Raw genomic sequence first — 18,708 nt, forward strand, 5'->3', positions numbered from 1 at the left:
GTTGAGTTGACTAAAGTAGCGCCACCATCGGCCGACGGTTACGTGAGTACTGTCGTTAATCACTAATCAAGCTTTCCGATTTGGCAGTTAAGTTAAATTAAGCAATTAAGACAGTTTGCAGTTGCCAGTTTTCAGAATGTACGAGTATCTCTACCAATGCGAACGCATGCAGAAGGCCCTTCTGTGTTCAATCCCATCTGGCGAATTTTGTCCACTTGCGACGATTTGTTTTCCAGGATTGTTCCAGAAAGTGAAGGTTTGTCTGGATACCGTTTAAAATTTATATTTCCCGAAGTTTCGCTCCTGATCTGGTAAACCAACGCGTAAGCTACAAGTATTATCCTCTGCATCCGACTAGAACTAAGGATAGGGATGCTTTTACTTAATCAATCTGATGGACGATATAAACGGAGTGAAACTGCTCTAGATTAATGCAGTTCGTTTTAAGGCCGCACTTTTCAGTGCGTGGAAATAGTATCTCCTTAGTTCAGCAACAGTCTGATTTCTTGTTCCGGCTTCGATAAAGTTAGGTTACTTTTCTATGGCAGAAATCTATCAGGAAATGGATAGTATTCGCAGCACTCCGCGATGAACACGACGGACCGTTTCGCTTTCGCCCTGCCATTCTGCTATATTTCGTTGTGGGCTGCGAAATGTACATTATATCCACACACGTGCCTGGAATCCTGGAAGTATCGAGTCCAGTCGCTGATCCGTACAGCCTTTTATGTTTATGTTTGTAAACATACAGCCCTTTATGTTTAGGTGACTTACCATCCATGCTTTTAACGGAGATCCTGGAAGATCTGGACCTCCACTCACAAGCCCAAGCCATGCGGTAAATGCCGCAATGTTAATATGTTATACTGAATAGTGAAACTGGATATAGAGCCGAATGACTTTAAAGTACTCTGTAACTTTTTAGTGCGTTTTGGTTGTAACTTGTAGTTTGCGACTGCGGGCGCCGTTATGGACCTTATTTCTCTGGATATTTAATGGAGCCCAGAGAGTTCCGTTTACTTGCAGTAAAGTTTAAAATTCGATTCTGTTGGCTGGTTTGTTTTAGCCGAAATCGCGCTTTAATGTGGATTCCCATTAACTTTGCGCAGCGAGAGGGTCTAAGAAATTTCGCTCACGCTCACTGCGAAGCACAACGGAATCCCGAAGCAAAACTGAAATTCGGTAAGTTTATTCTGCAGAGTCTGTGCAGTGTGGCGACTGATACTGGGCGATCCGCGCACTATTCAACACATCAGCGTCCTGACGGAACATGTCACCAGTTAGCAAAGCGACGACCATAACTGTCACGTAACGTATTATAGCGATGGTGTCAAGCAAGGCGGACACTTCCGCGACGAGAAGTGTCACCATCCAAGCACGGGACCATGATTGGGAGTCAGAGCTGCACAGCTGGTGCAGGATTTCCTGGAAGTTGCGCAAATCCGCGTGCCTTTCCTGGTGCTCAAATTCTTTTCCCTGACAAGTATGGGACTAGAAAGGCGGAAATACTTCCAGCCCCACTGTGAAGGACTGATCGTCGATGCACTGCAAATGGGCCAAACGCTGTTTTATACGATGCAATACGAAGTAATGCACTCCCAACCCAACGTCATGCCCCTTGCCAAACTGCGAATTGATATATTCATCAATGATTATCCTCTGGATTTTCAGGACAACTGCAGTTCCGCAGCGCGGTCCGTTGTGATTGGGACGATGGTCTGCGTTCCCCGTTTAATTTGTGACTGGGAAGTCGGCTGGCGGCAGACCAGTCGGAGTTTCATGTGCCCCCGAGGGAAAGCATCGGTCCATGGCCCACATGTCATGTGGGCCATGGACCGATGATTTCCCCCCTCCCGCTGTGCGTTATCGCTGGTGTTTTGCTCTTGCTTACCCGGAAGAGTGGCAGATCATCCGACAATATCTCGCCAAGTAAGTTGAACCCGGCACAGAACAGTATAAATATCAACCGCTTATGACAGCGGCCTAGCTTAGAAAGTATTATGACAACCCCACATAGAACTGTACGTTTTGATATACAAGGTTGCCCCGTAATTTCTTTTGCACCAACACAGCGATAAATACAGATTCACGGGTTACACCAAACTCCCTACTGCCACACTTACAATAATTATGATGGCACGCTAAACTACAGTAGTTACAGCTCTACATGCATTTAGTATGACTGATGCAAGCTAAATATCCATCGGAATTATAAACTATCAATATAATTTATATAGCATTAACCTTTCTCCTTTTATAAATAATTTAAATACCGAAAGGAGCAGAATTATCATTGTGGTAAGCGAAGCGAAGTGCACTCGTTCATCTCTGCAGACTTCGCACTGCATACGTGCTGTTGGTACCTTATTGTTAGCATTTACGGGAAAAGCTTATATTTCCTCCAAACTCTTGGTTAGGTCTTTAATAGGCAATAGCCACCACGATAACAATGACTGCAAGCGCCGGTACACTACTTAATAGTTAAAATTTAAACATTAAAAAAACAACCAAAATCTCTATCTTCTCTTGGGTTAAAAGGTAACGTGCTCAAAACAGCCGTAGCATTTCCTTTTACAACGGCGAGTAAAGCGCTGCTTAATGAAAGCAGTAGAACGCGCTTCTCCAGTTAAGTCTCGAATTTTACGGCCCATGAAATGCAACAGTTCACTGAAAGCGGGGCCAAATACTCCCAACGTCTCAATCACTAAAGGATAAAAAAAGTTTCCATTTTCCACAAACGAATATGTCCGGCGCTTGGCATTTTCTGCGAGCTGAGCCACGTATCCAGTTTTCTTCGAGCTGCCGGTGACATGAGAGCCTGCGACCGTGCACACCAACTGGTTACGTCCCACACCAGTGGTTTCCCTTGGCGGACTGGAATCAGCGTAATCCCGTCGGGCCTTTTTCCGTCCTTACTCGATAAGCCGGTCGGTTCCAGTTGACAGGGAAAACCGGCACTTTCACAACAATTCTTAGCAATACTGTTCATTTCCTGGTGCCGCGCCCATCGTCCTTTGGTTGACTTATTGCAGGATAACCCGTGGTGTCCGTTAGTTTCCACTTGCTTACCGCATGCAATACAGTTGTGCGCCACTACCACTGGCAATCCAAACCGCAATGCGACACCGATTCGGCATCGTCGTCTCTAAGGAATGTTCCCAGACATGGAGCGGGCAACGCATTCAACCAGGCTCCAGAGTCTTTGTTTAGTGCAGCCAGCAAGACAGCCCTGTTACGTTCGTTTCCTTCTGTACTCGACATCAACATGGAAATGTCCCGCTCAATCATTGGCGTATCCCACGCGTATTGAAACTTCCGAATAAGATCTGCTGGGGTTGGTTAGGTTACTTAGGTGTATAACATCTGGTTTCTGTTTATCCGGTACATAGTTTGTTTATACCACGGGTTTATGTTTATGCAGCGAATCTTCATTTTCAAGTTTATGCAAAAAGCTTTATATGTGGACCAGTGGTATATGCCTAACCCAAACTCTTTCTCTGTGCGATTTCAGAGCGTATTATTCAGGACACCCCCGGTTTCCCCACAATTTTGTGGGATAAACGTAGCACTATCTGTAGCACACCCAGACGAAACCGGAATTGCAGGACGCTCGGTTAACATGGTGGTTTCTCTTTCTGCAGGTACAACGGATTTTGGTCGGATGACAGTCCGCGCGCGTGGAACGATGTTGACTTGCGAAAGATGGACATTGGTCAACTCAGCAAGCTAGCTTTATGGGGAATCTATGAGCTCTGTGAAACACTAAGTGCTTCGAAAAGCTCATAGGTTCCCCATTCATAAGCAGCAATCAAGCTTCACTTCGAAACACTTATTCATAAGCAGCAATCGAGCTTATGTACAAATCCAAAACAGCTCAAAAATACTGCACGCGCCTGTTGTGCGTCTGTTACTGGGATCCCAAAACTTGGATTACATAAGTTAAGATTGCATAAGTTGGATTACTTAACGTGGATTACTTAACTTGGATAACCTGGATTTCCTAAAGTGGACTACTTATTTTGGGGCTTGGATTACGTTTACTTATACTGTTTTCTCGTGCTTATTTTTTTGTTCTTCTCAGATTATTCTTGGGGTTCTTATAATTCATAAATTTTTTTTAATTTTTTAGGTTTATTTTTTTCTATCCTAAGAAACTTAAGAAAACCTAAGAAACGAAGAATTATAAGAACCTTAAGAATATTCTGAGAATAGCTAAAGAATAAGCGCGAGAAAACAGTTGGAAAAAACATAATCCAAGCCTCAAAATAAGTACTTCGAATACTGCCTTATATGGGCTCCCCTTGTATTACTCTCCCTTATCTGGGCTCCCGGCTAGTTAGCAGTACCCGTCAAATTATACTTATCGGATTTATAGCACTACCCTGGTCCCTTACCTACTTCTCTCAACCGGATTACCAGTGAGCAAACCAAAGAATTCCGAAATTGCACATCCGAATTATATTTTTATATATTATTTATATATATTTCTCATTAATTTCAACCGGATTTGCCACTGAACAAACTGAAAAATGTCGAAATTTCATATCAGATTATTATTTTTTATTATCAAATACGTACTTTAAATTAAACAAAATTTCCAGTCAGTCATAACATTGATAACAGCTGCGACAGTGTGAGTAATAATGTTACCGCCCATGTAGAGGTTTGCCCATATTGCTCGGGAGCCCAGATAAGGGATAGTAATATAAGGGGAGCCCATATAAGGCAGTAATCGAAGTAGTCCAATTTAGGAAATCCAAGTTGCTCACGTTCAGTATTCCGACTTATGTGATCCAAGTTAAGGGATCCAAGTCCAAGTTTCAATTAAACACCGAGATTACTGCAGATGGCAGTAGAGGAGATCCAAAGACGTTGAATTTATCCGTTGAGACGATGACTTTGCCAGAAAAACAGCCGGGATAAGTCATTAGCGGCCCGTCGGCCGATATTTATTGTGCCCAAAGCACAATCGCAGACACAGTTCGTATTTTGCAATGTTGACGGTAAGGCATAGATGCAGAGCTTCGGGAATTAGCAGTTGAATTTTTTCAGTCAGCTGAAGGAAAAGCCTCCTAATGTCCCGTCGTCGATGTCTGTACCAGGAGTCTTGGGTGATTCCAACTCAGGGCGCGGCGCGCGTGAATGTTTCCTAATAAATGCTTGAAGACTGCATAAAGGAATAGGTCCAAGACCTTCAGTACGGTTTACGGATGATATTGGCGGAATTGTTTTAAAAAATTGCCACATCTTAACGACAAAAACTCACCACATGACCAATGTGTGCACATCCGATGCCGAGCGTACAGATACAGTGGGTGCATATTTTCAGGTCGTATGATACGTATCGCAAAATTAGGCAGTGAAAACAGCTCTTTTTTGCTCTGCGTATCTAAAAAATGGAAGTTTTGCGTGTAGCATATGCACGACTTTTAAATACCTTTCCAAACCATTATTGGAGCAAAAGATTTCCGCAATAAAACTAGTAAGCCAAGCAAACAACTGCGTTTAACCAACAAAACATCAGAAAAAACATCGGTTTGTCAAAACTTACAAATTGCTGTACGATGGATATACAGGAGTTTGTAAGAGAATGCTTCATTTACTCACCGGAAGCGGAAGTCGACCCGACTAGGTCGCCACCCCCGGCCGACGGTTATGTGGTAAGTGTCGGTATGTAGTCATTCTCTCAGGTTGCAGGGTAAATTTTTGGTCTACATCCGTTTGTCTGCAAGAATTCTTACGAAAATCAGCTTAAACCAGTACTAACTTCTTCATGTCGAAGGCCTGCTGTGCGCTCTGCATTTTGCTTTGCTAGCTACTCCTACACTCAGTTCCCGGAAATAAATCGAACATTTATACTCTGAAAATAAATTTCGGAGTGAGGTTGTCCGGGGTTCCATAAGAGTCAGAAATGGCATCTCCCGTGGATTTAGCGCGCTGGTCGACGAAAGTGTCATTCGATACGGGAAGTCCTGCTCCGCCGGCAAAGCGTCGTCACCGTCGTGGACGTCCACGGAAGGATCCGCGTCATCAGCAGACGATAGCGCTAGTTCCCAGCAAATCTGATACGCCCGATCCAGAGGATGATTGGGTGACCGAAATGCCTGGCGAGGCCTCGAATATACCGCCGCCCATGAGCCGTGGACGGTCGCGGCAGGATCGGACCGTGGCGCATCTTGGAACCAGTGATAAATGCATGGTAAGGAGGGAAAGGAGATCGAGGGCTGATCGAGGGAAAGGAGAACGTCGGGGCGTCTCACGGGCATCCGGTTCAAATATAAAATCGAAGAAACCTCGTTTTAAGGGCGCCTGGGAGGTGAAGGAGCTGCTGGGGGAAAAGCGGTTTGAAGATGATGATGAGGACTGGGAAACGGAACTGGGTTATCAATTCACGAAGGAGGAGAAAATGTTCATGCTCAGTGCGTCCGCCAGATCGGGAGGTTCGTGAAACGTGTGTCTTCATTTGTCCGAACCAGCTTTCAATCATTTTTTTCAAATTTTAAGATGAATTTCTAAAATTTTAAAAATTAATTAAAATTTGAAAAAAAATGGTTGAAAGCTGGTTCGGTACCAAAACGATATTCATAGTAATGTGTGTTTTTGTGCAGTATTTGAAAAGCATCGGTTCATAAGGAGACTTTTGGTACACCTCCGCGCGTTTAAACGTTTGGAATTTTATTTCACTAATGGCTCCCGAACCCGATGTTGCGCGCACATTCGGTTTTTTCGCCTATGTATACGAAACCTTTGGCTCCAAAATATCATAAGGGGAAGGCTCCGCACACCACGTTTCACCACCAAAGTCTCCGCACACCACGAAACACCACCGCCAGGCTCCGCACACCACTTTTTATTATTTTTGAATTTTTTTTCAAAAACCACCGAAATCTCCTGACACCACCAAGGGCAGAGTGCACACCACCACAGTCTCAGCACACCACTATTAACAACAAAATTGATTAATTGTTATTAATTGGTATTTTTTGATACAACTCGTCTGCCTTCCGTTATAGTTTGCGAATTTTTCGGTTTTGCAGACTTGCCGAACTCAAGCTTTTTTCGTTTGCGCGTGGTTGCCTGCTTTCGCAACCACCTGTGTTTTGCTGTGCTTGCCTACTAAAGAAGTGCTTACTTACTTTATGGTTTATGCTGTGCTTACTTACTTGCATTACGCATGCTGTATAGTATAGATTTGCCTTGCACTATATTGAAAAACCCAAAACATTGTAATATAGATACAACATATTTTAAGAAAAGTTTAACCTTCTGTACACACACGAAAAATACAACATAACTCATATTAGTCGTATATACGACCGACCACCGCATATCTTCGAAACTACGAGTATAATGTGGTGTCCCGAGACTGCCGACGATTTTAATAAAAAAATGGTGGCGTAAAAATGGTGGCCCGAGACAAAACGTGGTGCGAATAGTGGTGGGCGGAGCCTGGTGGTGGTGAAAGGTGGTGTGCGGAGACTTTGGTGGTAAAACGTGGTGTGCGCAGCTTTCTCCATATCATAAAGCAATGCAAAAAAAGGTTTTGGAGTGCGCGACAGGGAAAGTTGCCGTGGATGTGCCCGAATTTGGCACTATGTACCGGGCCAAATCCCTTAAGGGAAGTGACCCGGTACATGGTACCAAACTCATGTACATGCACGAAAACTTTCACTGTCGCGCACTCACAAACACATCTTTGTTTCGTTTTATGACATTTTGTAGCCAGGTGATTTAATTTAAGTGGAGTGGAAGCCGTTTGTGCGCGCAAGATCCGGTCCGGGGGTTATGGCAATTCAATAATTTCAGAAAGTTTAAATGCATTCAGGTGTACCAAAAGTCTCATTATGGACCAATCTTCTTTAAACTTTATACATAAACGCACGCAAGCATGAAAATCATTTGTACGCCGAACCAGAATTGCACCATCTTTTCAAATTTTAAAACAAATTTCAAAAATGTTAGATATCTTAAAATGTGAAAACACTGTCAGAACTGTGGTTTCGTTTAAAATAGTCTTCCTGCATACTGCGACGTATGCGCGTTTACATGCAAAATCTATTGGAGATCCGTTCATAATAAGACTGTTGATACATCTGAATGTATTTAATCTTTTGGAATTTTCTAACAGCTATTACTCTCGAACCGCATGCTGCGCGCACAAACGGTTTTCGCACCAGCGTATACAAATCAACTGGCTACAAAATGTGAAAAAACGAAACACAAATAGGTTTGGAAGTACGCAAAGTGAAAGTTTCCGCGCATGTGCTGGAATTTGGTATTATGGGTCACTTCTCTTAAGGAAAATGGCCCGGTACATAGCGTCAATAATGAAATACATGCACTAAAATTTTCGCTTTCGCGCACTCCGAATCACTTTTTTGTAATACTTTATGTCATTCTAAAGCTAAATGATTTATATAAATTGTTCGGAAAACCGTTTGCACGCGCAACATCCGGTTGCCGACATAAAGTATTACAGAAAAGTATTCGGAGTGCGTGAATGCGAAAGTTTTTGTGCATGTATCCCATTTTTGACACTATGTACCGGGCCATTTCCTTGAACCAAACACCTGTGGCATCGGTGCCGCATCACATTACGTGCCAAAAGTTTTGCACGCAAGAGGAACAGGATACCAGCGAGTAGTAATCGAACTACACTTCACTTTCTTTTCGATAAACGTTAGTGTGGCGGTAGCATTCGCATACTTTGAAGTCTACCCAAATTCCCAAATTTATTACGTATTTGAAAATTGAGTCTCTGCATGTAAGTTTTATTCGGAGTGCGCGAAAGCGAAAGTTTCAGTGTATGTATTTCATTAGTGACGCTATGTACCGGGCCATTTTCCTTAGGAGAAGTGACCCGGTACATAATACCAAATTCCAGCGCATGCGCGGAACCTTTCACTTTCGCGTACTTCCAAGCCTATTTTGTGTTTCGTTTTATTACATTTTGTAGCCAGATGATTTGTATACGCTGGTGCGAAAACCGTTGGTGCGCGCAACATGCGCTTCGAGAGTTATAGCTGTTAGAAAATTCCAAAGATTAAATATGTGTATTAATTTAATCATTTACGTTCCCCAACTGATTTACAGCTTTTGCTGTTAAACACCTCCTTTTTGCAGTTTCCATTCCGGCATTGTGTGCAAAGTTCAACGAAGCAACGATGCGTTATTGCACGGAAACTGGTCAATGTACCAATCAGTTATTTAAAGCGCGCGACGGTGGACATAGTTCATCCGATGAGGATTTCCCATAGTGTTTTATCCTAGTGTTCTATCTACGGATTCGAGAAACCAAAGACTATACGGGTACTAAAGAGTTTTATTCTGCTTTACTAAGCGTACAGTATTTACTTCTCAAAAATGTTGTGTACGGCTATCGTTTTTGTGTCCGCGCAGTGACATTTGTATCTTTTGCTTGTGCTGTGGTTTTTTTGTGATCCTGGCATTTTTGTCGGTTGTGCTTGTTTATTCTACAGCTAAGGTTACTTCACACCTCGCTTAGATCCTTAGGATAATGAATTAAACTGAAAAATCGATAACGTTGTGCGGATCGATTTCCGGTTACGTGGTCACAGTACCAGTATAAAGCCGAAACAGGGTACCCAATAAGTGTTGTATGCCGTATAGGTATTGTCGTATTGATAAGTAGACAATTAATTAATTTTTGTTAAAATAATTTGGTTTGCAAACCTTGATATTTTCGTAATACTTATACTGTACTTTGATTTAATTTATTATCAAGGAGCCAATACCGTAAACGGATCTTTATCCGTTGAACAACAGCAAATTTGCTGCGCTAGACAAATCACCACCACTCGTTGAACGCCAGTTATACGTACTGAACGTACACAAGAGAAGCAATACGTCACAGAATTCTGCTGTAGGCTGATGTGTACATATATCTATGTCATGCACACGGCACAGAGCAGCACGATCAGTAATACTCTCAATTATATTGCTCTACTCTAGATCACATTCGTATCAAGGTTGAGGCGAATTAAAGTCTCCTGGAGAACATTTCTTTAAACAACTAAACAAATACTATTTTCAAAGAATTAGCAGTTCGCTGCTTAATCGCTGCGAATGGCGACACTGGTGGCCGTCAAGCGCGATCCGAAGAAGGGATTTGGCAGCCTGGGACGACCCGTTCCCCTGCAGGCCAACCATTATGCCATCCGCACGCCCACAACGGGATACCTGTATCATTACGATGTGGACATGGTCTTCGAGAAGAGCGACCCGGCCGCTGGAGAGGCCCCGCGGACCGGGACCCAGCGGAAGGAGAAGAAGAAGGGCGATAATAAAGATCCCAAAGCGGTTCCCCGGGTGCTAAAGCAGAAGATCATGGGGCTCTTCCTCAGCGCCCCGGCCGCACAGGCCTTCCTTAACGGCTGCAAACCGGCGTACGATGGCGAGAAAAACCTGTACTCCGTGAAAGAAGTAAAGGTGGCTCCTGATCACGTGTTTTCCGAGCTCGTAACTCTGCCCCGAGACGAAGAAGGGGGAGAACGATTAGTGCGGGTGCGTATGTATATATGTATATGAGTATATATACTGTACATCTACGCTCTCTATGTAACTGTTAACTGTTGGTACGGTGATGCTTACTGGTTAGGTAAAAAAACGTGAAAGCTAAGCCTATTACCAAGATATTAAGGTTTATATAGTTATAAGTGTTAAGACCTTTAATAAGTATCACAGTGCTAGTACAAAACTTAGTACCAAAGCAGAATATAATTTATAATAAAAACACTTCTTCGATGCTATCCTGTTCGGGGATTGTACCCATCACGCATATCGCGTTTCCCCGTTGCATTTGAATAGATAGCCGCTGCCTGCCGCTAGTTATAAGTATTCGGAGTCGTTGGTTCGTGACGTATGTAGTTTTATGGTTAGAGTAATGACATCTTGTCCTGAGCAAACGGTGAGTGTGGTGTTATCTATACTCGCTACAAAGTTATATATTACCATTATTTCCATATAAATTGAGTAATTTTGATAAAATTTATGCCGCAGTTTTAATAAACCTGCTTTCTTTTTCTTTCGGGCATAATTTCTTCCGAACAAACTTGTGCGCGTGGTGTTGAAAAACCAGGTACCCACTTAACGCGAGGTTCCCAGTGGAAATTCATTTCGGAGTTTATAGCCCATTGTAAGGAATAAAGTCTCCTCTATCAGAATATGGCGCTACCATGTATGTAAAAAAATTATTTACGTTAAAAAACGATTTTCCGTTATGAGTGCCGAAGGGGGAAGCGCTGTTCAACAGAGAAAAAGCGGCTAGCGCTGCTTTTAGACTATCCGGGTTATGAATTCAGTCTTTTATGGTCAAGAGCGATGGATGGGATTCTGATGCAAAGCTACTGTTAGAGCAGGTCAAGTGATCAGCCGTTCCAAAGGAATGCTGAGCCGAAGCAATTAGTGACAGGATGGTGTGATAACTTATTTGACCGACGGCTATTGTTTTTGCATGCGGCGTGCGCGTGTGAAGTCTCCAGCCCTTCTGTCTTTCATTTGCTTCACTCAGCGTTCCAGCTGTAGATTTTCTGTACTGAACATAGCGCAACAAAACACGGTAGACTTTAAACGCGTTTCCTGAGAAATCAAACTTAATTTCTCAACAAATTAAGGCGTTATAAAAAAATTACTCAAAAAGTGTCATTAAATCGAGCGCTACCTGCTGAGCTTGTTACACATACCGTTTTTTGATATCATGTAAGCTTTAAGAGTTATAGCAGAAAATGTTTAGGGGCGACACCGCCCCACCACCCCTGGATCGGTTTTTTGCACTTTAAATTTTTAATAGTAATGATATTGAAATTTCCAATGTGTGATAAGCTTTCACGCTGTTTCCGCACCGAATAGCGTTTGCAAAACATTTTTTCAATGAACAGTACTCAGTAAATTTCACCCTGAAATTTTTGACTTTAAAACTTCATAATTAGTTTACTGTGAGCAAAATAAAACTTTTTGCTAACGCTATTATGTAGTAAAATCATTTTCTTGATATATCGTCAAGTGTGTTTGATGTAAAGTCTTGCTATGACCGTGTTCTATGAATTACCGCAAAGGGACCGAACCACTGGGAACCTCGCGTTAACATATATGATAAGACTGGGTGTATGTGTGACTTTCTTAATCTACTCTAACCTTCTGCGATCAAAAAGCTTATTGCACCAAGTGCCCGCAACTTTTATCGGAAGATTCGAATGTCTGAATAATCCGGGTATCATGCATGTATTAGCTTGTGGCATCACAGCACAGCAGAGTAAGAATACACTCCAATCATGGAAAACTCACCCGCTAACGCGTTGGTATATTGATTTTCGTCAGGTCTCCATCCAACAATGCAAACCGCTGGCGATATCGTGGGTGGATTTGTACGACTGTATGGCCGGAAAGCGCGATACCATGCCGATTGTTGTATGTTTTGTTCTGTTTACGTTATACCTAACATGATTACTTATTACTTAAAACGTACGAGTTTTTTGCCACGTTTCCTATATGGCGCGCTGGGATTACAGATTCTGCAGTGCATTAACACGGTGTTTCGACAAGCAGCTCTGTCAACAGCAACCAATATCGCGATCCGGCGATCCTATTTCTCGCGGCATCTAGCGGAACCGGTGCCACTCGGGCAGGGAAGGGATATGTGGACGGGATATTATTCCGTACGTGCACGAGCACTGTATTTCTAGTTGTGCAGTAGTACCATAAGAAAACCTAAGAAACTTTAGAAAACATAAGAAAACACGAAAATATTGAAGCCCATTTGTCGTGATTCCTTAGGAAAATGGCCCGGTACATAGCGTCAAAAATGGGATACATACACTAAAACTTTCGCTTTCGTGCACTCCAAATCAGTGTTGTGTATCACTTCATCTTATTCTAAAGCTGAATGATTTGTGTGCATTGTTCTGAAACCCGTTTGCGGGCGTAACATCCGGTTGCCGAGATATGGCGAACTAAAACGGGCTAGAAACGTCAAAAGTGAACAAAAATTTCAAGAATATCGGGTAATATCCAGAATTTTGGTGCACAACTTTGCGTTTAAACTTCTCGCCCAGTTTAGTACGGAATATCTCGGCAACCGGATGTTGCGCGCGCAAACATTTTTCCAAACAATGTATACAAATTATTTAGCTTTAGAATGATATAAAATGTTACAGAAACTGAGAAAAGTGATTCGTAGTACGCGAAAGCGAACGTTTAGGTGTATGTATCCCATTTTTGGCACCATGTACCGGGCCATTTCATTTAAATATTTGTCAGAACCTTTGACTCATTATTTGTACAGAGTGCCCGTCCCACGCAGTGGAAAGTCATGATCAACCTGGATAAATCGCACACGGTTTTCTATGGCAAACAAGAGTTGCTGGGCTTCTTATCCGAGTTACTCAACGACTCACCGTCTAGCTTGAACGTGATCCAGCGGAAGACGTTTGAGAAGGAAATCAAAGGCTTGAAGGTGGAGACCAAGCACAGCGGTGGTATCCGCCGCGTTCGCGTCACCGGGGTGACCGAGCAGACCGCGGAGAAGCTCTTCTTCGATTTGAATGGGCAGCAGAAAAGTGTAGCGGATTATTTCAAGTCGGAGTACAATATCGTGCTGAAGCATCGTGGACTGCCTTGCTTAAAAGTGAGATATACCACAAAATGCGTGTATATTCACCGAAACTTTCGTTTCCGCGCAATCCTAAACAACGGTTTTGCATTGCTTTATGACATTCTGCAGCCAAATGATTTGTAAACATAAACGTGAATTCCGGTTGGACGGCCAACTTCCGGTTAGGGAGTTACTGGTGAAACGAAATTTCCAAAGATGTACTGAAAGTTTCATTACTAACTAACCTTCTTCAAAGTTTGCTCGTAACTGCCCATAACAACGAAAAAGTCGGTGAATAATTAGACTTTTAGAGCGTCTCCAAGCACTTGTTCTTTTTGAAATTTTGTTTGGTCCGTAACTTTCCGACCGGATATTGTGCTCGCGAAAGAATTTCCCGTCTATGTAAAACAAATCGTTTGACTACAGAATGTCATAAGCAAAACACTGTGAATGATGAAAGTTCCCGTGGATGTACACGAATTTGGCATTACATACCAGTTTTCTTCTTTTAAAGCGATGTTGACTGTGCATACAGGTTGGAACGAAGGGAAGCTATTTGCCATTGGAAGTCTGCAGCTTGGCAGAGCAGAAATGCGACAAGCGAATGACCGGCGAGCAGACGGCGACCATGGTGAAGAAATGCACGCAGACAGGTACGCCAACTAATTGCTTCGTATTTGTACATTTTTGTCGTAGAACTACTTACCGTCTGTAACACCGGTATACAATTCATCGGTGTTTGGAAATTGTGGTAATTTTCAATGCGTTTTCATTGCAGCAAATGACCGCAAACGATTCGTGGAGAATACCCGTCGCAACGGTGTTAAATACGATACCGACCCGGTTCTGAAAGAATTCGGTATCACCGTGGATAAAGAGATGGCCAAAGTGGAAGGCCGGCAGTTGGATGCGCCCACGATTACCGCCGGAGACAAAGCTGTAACGGTGAAATCAGCTGATGGTACGGATGACAGTTCGAAAACGAAATTGTTATTTAACGTTGCTAGTTATAAATGGCAAAAGCAAGAATTTTGTTAGCAGTGTAACTGGTTTTGCAGGGACATTCGACCCACGTAACATTAGGTTCGCTACGCCGGGATCATTGAAGAACTGGGTGATCATCAGCTTGGTGGATGAGCGGCGCGTGGACGTTTCCGCCTTCGTCGAATCGCTGGTTAACATGGGCAAGCAAAAGGTATTGCCGAGACTTTCCAGTCAGAAAACGTATATTTTGCTTGAAAACAGAGTCTCACCAGTGACATACTCAACAACGTCTATAAAATTTTCAGGGAATGGACATCGGATATCCGGAACAGCAGAAAGTCCCGAAAATCACGGACTGGCGCAATCCCGACTTTGTGCAAATTATGCGGCAGATTATTAAGAATTTCGGGAGTGTCAAAGTGGATTTGATTATGGTGCTGATCAGTCAGGACACGCAGTATCCCGAAGTGAAGAAAGCCGGGGACGTCATTGTGGGAGTGCAGACGCAGGTCGTCAAGGGCTTCACGATCCAGAAGAACAGCGGTCCCAAGTTGCAGCAGCTCGTGGGCAACGTGCTCCTAAAGGTCAATGCCAAAGTGGGCGGTGTCAATGTGCATGTGTCCAATTTCTTGACGGCGAAGGATAAACCGCTCCCGCGGATGTTCGAGCACCTGAAGCGTTTTGTGGAAAAGGTACGCAGTACAATTTATGACCTGTAAGACGTACCTAACTTGGAGTGTTATTCAAATTATTGGTAATAGCTGTTAATGAAGTTTATTAAGGCATTTAGCCCGCTGCATAGGACCGAATTCGTGTACATCCACGGGAACGTTCGCTGTCACGCAAGCCCAAATACGTTTTGGCATTGCTTTGTGATATGGATTTTCGTATCCAAATGATTTGTATACGTGGGCATGAAAGCCGCATCCGCGCGCACCATCCGGTTGGAAAGTTATGGGCGAACTATAATTATAAAAAGTTGAAATGCATTCAGGTGTACCGAAAGTCTCATTATAAACCGATCTTCTTTCAAATTTTCATGTAAAGGCATATACACAGGAAGATCTTTTTTTTCACCGAAACCAGAGGTCGCACCGTTTTTTTTTAATTTTTCAATAAATTTAAAACTGTTTGAAATTTATTTTAAAATGTGAAAAAAAGGCGCAAAAAAAGGTGTAAACACGATCTCTGTGGAAATGTGCATGTACATGCAAAATTCGGAGGAGTTCGGTTTATAATGAGATTTTTGGTACACTTGAATGCATTTAAACTTTTTGGAGTTTTCAGTTTTGATTGACCCATAACTTTCCAACCAAATTTTGCAACCGCAAACGGTTTCACGCCTACGTATACAATTCTTTTAGCTACAAAATATCGTAAAGCACTGCAAAAAGGTGTCTGGGAGTGCGCGACAGCGAACGTTCCCGTGGATGTACACGAATTTGATGCTATGTACCGGGCCAAATCCCTTAAACGAGCTATTTTTCCGTGTTCAGCCAACCATCGTGTTTGGAGCCGACGTTACGCATCCGTCACCGGGCGAGTCCAAAGACAAACCCTCGATTGCGGCGGTCGTGGCCAGCCACAACCGGACCTTCACATCGTACAGTGCCCGCGTCAGTGCGCAGGGCCATCGCCAGGAGATTATGGCCGACTGTCTGCGCGATCTCATCGCCGAACTCATGATTGAATTCCGGCATCGCAACGGCGGCCGCAAACCGGAGCGGGTGATTTTCTACCGCGACGGCGTCTCGGAAGGCCAGTTTGAGCAGGTACATATAGCAACATCTCTATTTTATTACGCTGCGATTTGAAATGATGCTTCCTTTCCAGGTGATGCACCAGGAAGTGTACGCCCTGCAGCGGGCCTGTAACAAACTGGAGCCGGGCTATCAGCCGCACATTACGTATGTCATTGTGGGTAAACGTCATCACACACGCTTCTTCTGCCAGAATAAGAACGATGAAGTGGGCCGCGGCGAGAACGTGCCAGCAGGTAAGAGAGTAACCTCGCTGGCCGAATTCCCGTTTTGTGGTACGGGTTAAGCTGTTAATGTTATGTTTAACAGGCACTGTGGTGGATAAGGGAATTTGCCATTTCCGGGAAATGGATTATTTCCTGTGCAGTCATGGAGGACTTCAGGTCAGTCAAAATTCCGACAGCTTATACTGGAACGGTACAATATTGCTGCTTGGCCTAAATTGATACGTTTGCGGCTTGAAGAATGGTGTACAAGCCTGTCGGGAAATTGAGCATTCGTAAAATACAGCGAACATTAGACATTTACTGGTACTTAACGCTGTTATTCGTTCTCCGGCGCGCCTCGCCACACTGTTGAAACACGAACAGGCATTTGGCTGGCTGGGTGGCTTAACGCATGCCAGATATTTTAATGAGAATAATTGTAATTGTCTGGCGGAATGTGGCTAGCAAACGGTGGATGCAGTATAAGGGACAATCTAAATACGAAGCGCAATTGCGCTTTACAGTTAACCATAGTGCAGTGGCCATCATTCAAGCGCTAACTTCGTGCTAATATCGCTCTACCTGTACCTTTGCATGCTCAATTTGTCAACAGGCTTGTACACATCCTCGTTTCGAAACTTGGTGAACAGCGAATCCGATAAATAATGGCTTTAGCCATTCACTCTAATATGACGCAGAGTGTGATTTTACTCGCTGCATCCACTATAGCACAGTACCATAGCACTGTCCAGATAACACGCTCCTCTTCATATGTTTTTATGTGCGGCTTATAGTGTTCACCAGGTTTTCCAAGATTGTAATAAATTAAAATGCGAACTGCAGCTGAATAATCGCTATTTCCTTTGCTGCTGACTTTTGGTAATAGTGTGTTCGAACATTTGAAAATTATTTCACAGGGAACATCTCGCCCAGCGCATTACAACGTCCTGTACGATGACGCGGACTTCACGGCCAACGAAATCGAGCTGTTCTCGTACTACCTGACATACTGTTACGCGCGCTGCAACCGCAGTGTCTCCATTCCGGCCCCGGCGTACTACGCGCACCATGTGGCATTTCGCGCGCGCCACCACCTTTCGGACAGTGGAATTGACACGTAAGCAATAAGGTACTTCTCATGGATATCGTTCAATAATGTGATTTTCTGTTGCAGACTGAGTACTCCGTCGTCTGGATCCGGATCGGGCGCCTCCATCGACATCAAACTGTTGAACGAGAAAATCAAAATTCACGAAAATTTCACGGATCCAAAGGGCAAGAATAACATGTACTTTGTTTGAGAACGGACTGCGCAGGAAGGCGAGGAATGGCTCGGTTTTCAACGGCAACTCAACAAGACTGAATCATCTACATACGTTACCTTCTACAAGAAATCGCATCGTTTGTCCGCTATCGTTGTTTCTGCCCTATTTAAATGTACGCAGTGTAATTTTAGGAAAGTTTTTCAGACTTCACTGTTTGGTAATCGTCGGTTCTCTTCTTTTCCATTTATGAAATCGGAAGCTCTTCTCATAGGATATTTATACTCTAAATTTGCTCTTGCTGTCACTATATTGCCCGGCTTTTCGCGATCTCTTTTCTCCTTTATTTAAACAAGATACTAATACGAATTCTTAACGTGTTATAATATTGTGAATGTCTGTTTGACGCGTCTTCTGAATCAAAATGTCTTTATTGAATTCCAAGCGCTTGTTCCGCGTGTACAGAGTACGTATAGCTATATCGCTATACGTATTTCATCAATAAAACTGGTTGGCTCACGGCGATGTTATGACATTATCGAAATGATGTCAAAATGCTGATGTCATACTTAGTTTTTTGCTCGTGTAGCATTCTTTGGGTAGCGTGCTTCACTGGACTTGCGAAGGCATTTTTCTAAATGCTTTGATATGACATTTACACGAAGGGCGCTTGTACAAACGTTTCCGGACAGTTGTATCAACTGCCACATGTGGACGTTGGAGATTTGAATAAATTTCAAATCAGCAGTTGGTGTAATGATTCCACCTGTAACAAGTGGCGTAAAGGATGAATAGATGAATCATTTCAGGCGCATTAATTTCCCTTGATAGCAGCCACTGGCAATTGTAGACGTTGCGAGCATGACTTATCTGGCGGTTTCAGTAAG

General features: G+C 43.3%; 2 protein-coding genes and 1 long non-coding RNA gene across 5 annotated transcripts; all 3 read left to right on the plus strand.

Annotated features, from left to right (window-relative positions):
* The first annotated feature begins 138 nt into the window (after window positions 1-138).
* LOC129601851 (uncharacterized) lies at window positions 139-1,812 on the plus strand. The gene is made up of 6 exons (XR_008692294.1): window positions 139-256; window positions 549-692; window positions 766-838; window positions 949-1,182; window positions 1,323-1,587; window positions 1,672-1,812. It is a non-coding gene; the product is annotated as an uncharacterized LOC129601851 (long non-coding RNA).
* Window positions 1,813-5,678: 3,866 nt separating this feature from the next.
* Window positions 5,679-9,590, plus strand: LOC129601850 (uncharacterized). Of its 3 annotated transcripts, XM_055500761.1 has the most exons (3): window positions 5,679-6,199; window positions 6,305-6,440; window positions 9,124-9,590. In XM_055500761.1, exons 1-3 carry the CDS (start codon window positions 5,912-5,914, stop codon window positions 9,255-9,257), a joined length of 558 nt encoding a protein of 185 aa, XP_055356736.1. In that variant the 5' UTR covers window positions 5,679-5,911; the 3' UTR covers window positions 9,258-9,590. The 3 variants fall into 3 exon arrangements, 2 of the variants coding, with proteins under 2 accessions (XP_055356736.1, XP_055356735.1); XR_008692293.1 differs by having other exon boundaries at window positions 5,679-6,451; XM_055500760.1 differs by having other exon boundaries at window positions 5,679-6,440.
* Window positions 9,591-9,930: 340 nt separating this feature from the next.
* LOC129601849 (protein argonaute-2-like) lies at window positions 9,931-18,347 on the plus strand. The gene is made up of 13 exons (XM_055500758.1): window positions 9,931-10,524; window positions 12,337-12,426; window positions 12,528-12,674; window positions 13,301-13,642; window positions 14,145-14,262; window positions 14,388-14,570; window positions 14,668-14,804; window positions 14,899-15,285; window positions 16,090-16,365; window positions 16,427-16,589; window positions 16,663-16,736; window positions 17,477-17,676; window positions 17,734-18,347. Exons 1-13 carry the CDS (start codon window positions 10,087-10,089, stop codon window positions 17,858-17,860), a joined length of 2,682 nt encoding a protein of 893 aa, XP_055356733.1. The 5' UTR covers window positions 9,931-10,086; the 3' UTR covers window positions 17,861-18,347.
* The last annotated feature ends 361 nt before the right edge of the window (window positions 18,348-18,708 follow it).

The sequence above is a fragment of the Paramacrobiotus metropolitanus genome, unplaced genomic scaffold, assembly GCF_019649055.1.
Source record: "Paramacrobiotus metropolitanus isolate TYO unplaced genomic scaffold, Prichtersi_v1.0 Parri_scaffold0000286, whole genome shotgun sequence".
In the NCBI taxonomy this organism is placed as follows: domain Eukaryota; kingdom Metazoa; phylum Tardigrada; class Eutardigrada; order Parachela; family Macrobiotidae; genus Paramacrobiotus; species Paramacrobiotus metropolitanus.